Here is a 6,552-nt window from a genome sequence, read left to right as displayed (position 1 = left end):
CTTACACTTTTGCTTTAATAGAAGCCCACCATATGTTTGGGAGGGTACGCACATATATGTGTTCTCTTACAGTAATAACATAGTTTTTTAACAGTAGCTTGGGCTGACTGATAAATAGTTCTTCCGGAGTGTCTTTTAATTGCCACATAATTCATTTAGTAATCATACTGGTAAGCTTCTGATGAAAACAAAAATGAATTTCAGCTTTATTTTTGAACTGTGTTTTTTAGCAAAGACTATGAGAAAGATAATCTAAAAACTGAATTCATTTGCAGAGAGATATGGTGCGCGGTGTAGGTTGTTGCACTGAGAGAGAAGTGAAGAGGGGGCCTTGGAGTGAAGAAGAGGACAATATACTCATACAACATATAAATAAGTATGGGCCTGGTCATTGGCACAAGTTGGCTGAGCTTGCAGGTAGTTTTCTTTTAACAACCTTTTTTTTAAAAATATATTACACCATGGTTTAATGGAGGATGATTATTGAAAAAAAATTAACTTGTTTTGTTTGGGCTTTTTATGATATGGTATTTGGATTCAAGATTTTTATATGAATATTTAACACCTAACAATGTTAGGTGTGCTAGTTGAGAAATAATTTAAAAATGAATTATTTTTTAATATAAATTTATTAAATATTAAACAATAATATTATAAAATAAAATTTTAATTTTGTTTATATTTATATTATAAGATGTGTTCGTATCTTACAAAATTTCATTTGATATTGTAATTTTCTTTATAATTATTTTTGAATATTAATATTATTAAAATTTAGTGAATAGGTTATTCATTGAAGACACATTTAATTGAAAAAAGTACTTTTAATTTTAATTTTAAAGTATATATTACATTAATATCATAAAATTATAAAATTTCTAATTTAAAATGTCTTGTACTCTTTTTAAAATATTAAAAAAAAACAAAAATATATTAAAATTATTTTTTATAATTTTATTTAGAAATGTTATCTTATTTATATAATAAAATAAAGGTTATGATTATTATTTTAATATTAATTATATATAAATATTAGTGTATTTTTGTTTGGTGAAATTATTTAGTAAATTAAGTACATAACTTCTGTATTTCTAGAGTACTAATATGTGTATATATGTATATATGCACACACATGTATGTATGTATGTATATATGTGTGTGTATTTTCATTAAATAGTTGCTTGTATTATATCAAAAATATTTTTTCATATTTATGCAAGACTAGTAAAAAATTATCCATAATGTCCTCATTAGAAATGTACTATATACCTGATACTGCCTGAAATCCAGCTTTAATAGCTAACCCTATCTCCATTATGACCATTGGAAAAAAAATAAAAATAAATAAATAAAGAAAGAAGAAAAAGAAGAAGAAGAAGAAGGGGAAAAAAAGGCACATAACCCTAAAATAGAGTAAACTAACATAGCTTTATCAAGTGGCCATCTTCACCTTGATGGGTGCATCCTTAATAGCCCTGGCTTTGATTAGACAGTATAAGCAACAATCCACATGGGCAACTCTAGTCTTGACATTATTTTTTGTTTGTCTAAGTCCTCTTCCCTAGTTGCATTATCATCCTCTTCATTAATTACAAAGCCCTCTATCACCAAAAAACTCCACAGCCACCAAACACCAAGTTCCTTAAACATATCGAACAATTTCTTCCAAAATAACGCATTTCTTTTGACCACCTCTCACCTCAGCATGATAATTGAAGCATCCACCAAACTGGGAAGGGATACTTCGCAACTCCTTTCCCTCGTTTACGAACCACATAATAATACTTCGATGTAGGGCTCAAATTGTTTTCGTCCACATTCTCCATTATATCATCCGATTCCCCTAATTAGCAATTTTTTATTAGTTTTCTATATAGGGAGCTCACCATCTCCTTGGATTCCCTAGAATCCAAAAGCACAACCAAAAAAAAAAAACATGGTTGTGATGTCAATATTTACCCTATACCTATGCTCAACCTTTAGGAATTCATCTTCAAGAATTCTCTTTACCACGTGTATTACAATCCCATGGTTGGATTTCAACACACATTTCAGCCTCTTCTTTTAAATATAACCTAGGAAAGACCGTTGTCTTTTCTTGGAAATTACTGTCACAGGTTTATCCATAGTCGCAAACCTAAAGCTTGAAATGGATATGACTGAATAGTTTTCCCACTAGCTGAGTGCATAAACGATAGTCCCAAATGTCACATGATTATTTGAACCCATTCCACCCATCCACCACCTAGCCAATAAATCATCCTCCTTCCCCACTACAATTGCACCTTTTCATACCTCACTCAATCTTGAAAGGGGTTCATCTACCTAATACATTAAATTCCATCAATACACCACCTCCCTCAAAAATGCCCTATGGGTACTTGCATTCCATCATTTAATGTGGGGTATGTAGAAAAATGATTTGTCATCCATGCTATACCCACTAAATTCTTTGCTAACTCATCTACCACATGATTACACTTATGATATATGTGACTAGCTTTGAATTCTACAAATTTCTATATTAGAGTCTAACTGTGCCTTAGCCATTTTCCTAATTTCTAATTTGGCATTGCATTTTGTGAGATAAAATTCACAATTATTAGTGACTCCCTTTCTAGGTAAATCTATGTAGCATTAATTACTAGTCTACACGTTATTCCCAATAGTTCTACCCAAAATTCTGTCATATTATTTGTAGTTTCCCTTGAGAATTTTTTTCTCTCATAAAAGATTCTACCCAAGTGGTCTCATATATGTATTTATGTATGTTTGTATGTTTGTATGTATGTATGTATATATGTATGCATGTATGTATGGATATATGTACATGTACATATACATATACATAATGAGTTGAGAGGATAAATATTTTTTATACAATTAAATAATTAAAATACTTATTTCTTCTCACCAAGAATCCTTTGTACATATATTATGGTATACAATTTTCATTTCCCCTTATTTTTTCAACCCTATTATTTAAGAATATTTCTTGTAGCTACTTTTGACTCAAAATTACATTAGATTCTTGTCTATTTTAAATTCTTAGCATAGAAAACTTAGATGGACTATTACCAATATGTCATCTTGTAAAATTATTTTATATGAAAGCACTTATTCTTCTCAATGTTCAAACCATTTGCACACTTGTTCTAATAAAAAATAGACCCATAATAAATATTTCAATTATAGTATTTATATTAGTCTAAATTATAATGGGAGAGTTAAACTAAAAATAATGTTTGATTTTTTTTAAGGTTGTGCCTTTACAAAAAGAAATTGATTAACTACTTTTAGAAAATAATCATAGATTTGTATTTGAATTTACAAGATCTTGTTCTAAATATTATTTTCTTTTTTAACTATATTAGAATAAGATTTAAACATATATGACCTTAGATTATCATTCACTAACACAATACAACACAATGTAGTGTGAAAAAAAATAGCTTTATAACCCTTGAAAGAATAACGTGGTGAATATCATTTCCTCTTTCTCCCCTATGTAAAGTGATCTGTATGATATTTCAAATATCATTTATAAAATCCACAAGTTATCCTATATAAGATTTAAAATCCAAAATGTCTAGTCATATTTATTAACCAAATCATCTCTATTTCCCCAAATGCCTAAGTGATATGTCAAGTCAAATTTTGGTTGTTTAAAACAACTAATATGTTTGCACATGACAAGGAATTTCTTTAAACTGATGGTGCAAAAGGCACATTTGTACCTTTTCAATAAAAAACACAATTTTATTTTGTATTACTTAAAATTGTATTTTACACATTTTCATTGTTACAACTTGTTATAACATTATGATAGCTACTCTATGAAGTAAGTGAATTTTCAACTTCTACATTTGATTCAAAACTAATTTCACTACCATCCCATTCATTAAATTTTTAGCATAAAAAGTTAGATGAACTACTACAAATAATTCATTCTATAAAATATCTTGGCATAGAAATACATAAACATCCTAACTTCCAATGTCTTTTCACACCTTCACACCAAGTCTAATACTAAACATCTCTACTAGGGGATATCTCAGTTACAATATATATTAGTCTAAATTATAATGGAATAGTCATTGAGATGCCTGTTGATATTTTTAGTTCAGATGATTACATCAGCAAAAGTTGTCCAATAATAAAGTTTGGAAAACTTTGATAAAATTGCATTGAACTTGCATGACCTCGTTGTGAACATTGTTTCCTTTATTAACTATGTTAGAGTTGGGACTAGGAAAGAATCCATATGATCATGTTGTTGTAACAAAATACAATAGAAAAAATACAAATTTATGACCCTAGCGAGACCAAAGTAGTGGATGTCATTTTCTCACATTAACTTATGTAAAGTGACCTTTAGAAGATTTAAAACACAATTTACTAACATGCCACTCTTTTTATCTGTACTTTCTTATGTATAATAGTTACTACCTATGTCAGATTAATCAAATCATATCCTTTCACAATAATATATACGTGTTTGATGAGTCAAATTTTGGTTATTTAGAAGCCCCAATTTGTTTGCACATGATAAGGTTTTTATTTAAAGGTAAAATATTTGTGATGAATGCACATATATAATAAAATAAAAAATGATGAAAGAATAAAAGAATAATAGAAATTTAAATGTTTTGTTTATTTAGCTAAAATAGATCTCAACAACTTTTTATTCTTCTATTTATATTTTAATAAAAAAAATATAAATATAGTTTGAGAGGCAGTGCATATTATAATATAATCTAAATGTTTATAACTAAGTTTACATATATTTTCCATTCTCTCAATCTCAATGAAGCATACATAAAGATGGAAGCTTATCGTTCATACATGATGCAGGTTTGTTGAGATGTGGGAAGAGTTGCAGGCTGCGGTATATGAACTATTTGCAACCCAATATAAAGCGAGGAAAGTTTTCCTCTTCTGAAGAAGAAAAAATATTATACTACCATGATAGGCTTGGGAACAAGTAATTACTCAATCACTTCTCTAATAATCATACAAATCCTCTATTAATTTTTGACATAGATGTTTTGTCTTGGTATTATGAATGTCTCAATTAATTTTGTGTAAACATCTTGGGAAACTATTAACATTGACATTTTGTTTAGGTGGTCTGAAATAGCGAAGCATCTGCCAGGGCGGACAGACAATGACATAAAAAACCTGTGGAATACTCGTCTGAAGAGAAGATCAAAAAAATCCATGATACAAAATCCATCTACCCAGGTATTATCTTTATACGTAGCCTCTCTTGAGAAGGAAGCAAGAATAGGAAGGGTTTTGATGAACCTTGTTGCCAGAGGAACTATTAACCTGGACAACAATAACTTTTTAAGGTCTGCATTCCAAGGCACTGAGATGGTAGCAAGGCCTGTGCTGTCAAATTTTTTAGTTCAAAAACAATATGAACAATTACCACAAGATAATCCTCAGAGTTCCTTCCAATATTGTATCCAAGATAATGATCTGACATCATTTTCACCAGGCTTTAATGCTCAAATTCTTAGTCAAATTGGCAATAATAACTTTCTACCATCAGAACCTGAAGCTGATTCGCTTATGGCTTTGGTATCAAGTTCATCCAATGGCTCTGATGAAGTCGCTTCAGACATTTCATTTACTCCTGTGGTAAATACTCAACTGGACCATAAATTTTTAAGGCCTGTATTCCAAGGCACTGAGATAACAGCAAGGCCTATGGTGTCAAATTTTGTGGGTCAAAAACAGGATGAACAATTAACACCAGAGAATGATCAGACTTTCTTTGAAGATTTTATCCAAGGTAATGATCGGACATCATTTTCCACTGGCTTTATTAATGGTGAAATTCTTAATCAAATTGGCAATAATAACTTTCTGCCAACAGAACATGAGTCTGATTCGCTTCTTGCTTTGGTATCAAGCCCATCTAATGGCTATGATGAAGCAACCTCAAACATTTCATCTACTCCTATGGTAAATAGTGACGTCTATGCAGCATCAATTTCACTGGAGGAATGGCTTGATTTATAAGATTTTACAGAATTTTCAAATAGCTAGATGGAAACAATAGAAACTCCAGTATCTGAGGATTTCATGAAAACAGATGATGATAAATGTTATTGGAGACAAATTCTAAACCTAGCCAATAATAGATCTATGAAAGTTGAATATATCATCACACACCACTGATATCTTTCTTACAGATATTATTACTGTGACCATGAACAATAATTCTATTTTTGTTTTACGTATGCAATTCCCAGTGGCATGTATTGTAATTAGTTTGCTGCGATTAGTTGTGGAGAATCTACCTGGATGAATCTTGATATGATGTAAAATGTTTTTGAACAATGTATTATTGAAATCTCCTCCAATTTATGAAATTATGTATGTTATTTTTGTGAATCCTACAAGTTCATTGTTGGAATCTTCTGGATAACTATATAATATGCATGCCATATATATATATTCTAAGGTAATGTATTATTTTCACTTTTATTTTGTGTCCTTCCTCATAGTTGTTGACCTATTATTATAGTTTCTTTTTATTAC

At 29.8% G+C, this 6,552-nt stretch overlaps 1 protein-coding gene across 1 annotated transcript; it reads left to right on the top strand.

Moving 5' to 3' along the window:
- Nucleotides 1–281: 281 nt before the first annotated feature.
- Nucleotides 282–6,030, top strand: LOC131857006 (transcription factor MYB41-like). Its single transcript, XM_059208987.1, has 3 exons — nucleotides 282–417; nucleotides 4,855–4,984; nucleotides 5,127–6,030. The coding sequence occupies exons 1-3, from the start codon at nucleotides 282–284 to the stop codon at nucleotides 6,028–6,030; spliced, it is 1,170 nt and encodes a 389-aa protein (XP_059064970.1).
- The last annotated feature ends 522 nt before the right edge of the window (nucleotides 6,031–6,552 follow it).

The sequence above is a fragment of the Cryptomeria japonica genome, chromosome 7 (genome assembly GCF_030272615.1).
Source record: "Cryptomeria japonica chromosome 7, Sugi_1.0, whole genome shotgun sequence".
Taxonomy (NCBI): domain Eukaryota; kingdom Viridiplantae; phylum Streptophyta; class Pinopsida; order Cupressales; family Cupressaceae; genus Cryptomeria; species Cryptomeria japonica.
The sequence above is the reverse complement of the archived record's forward strand: the minus strand, read 5'-3'. Positions and strand labels throughout refer to the sequence as shown.

Coding starts and splice junctions, on each gene's coding strand:
- LOC131857006 (XM_059208987.1), top strand. CDS start 282: ATGGTGCGCGGTGTAGGTTGTTGCACTGAGAGAGAAGTGAAGAGGGGG. Junction 418..4,854: donor CAAGTTGGCTGAGCTTGCAG/GTAGTTTTCTTT, acceptor TACATGATGCAG/GTTTGTTGAGATGTGGGAAG. Junction 4,985..5,126: donor CATGATAGGCTTGGGAACAA/GTAATTACTCAA, acceptor CATTTTGTTTAG/GTGGTCTGAAATAGCGAAGC.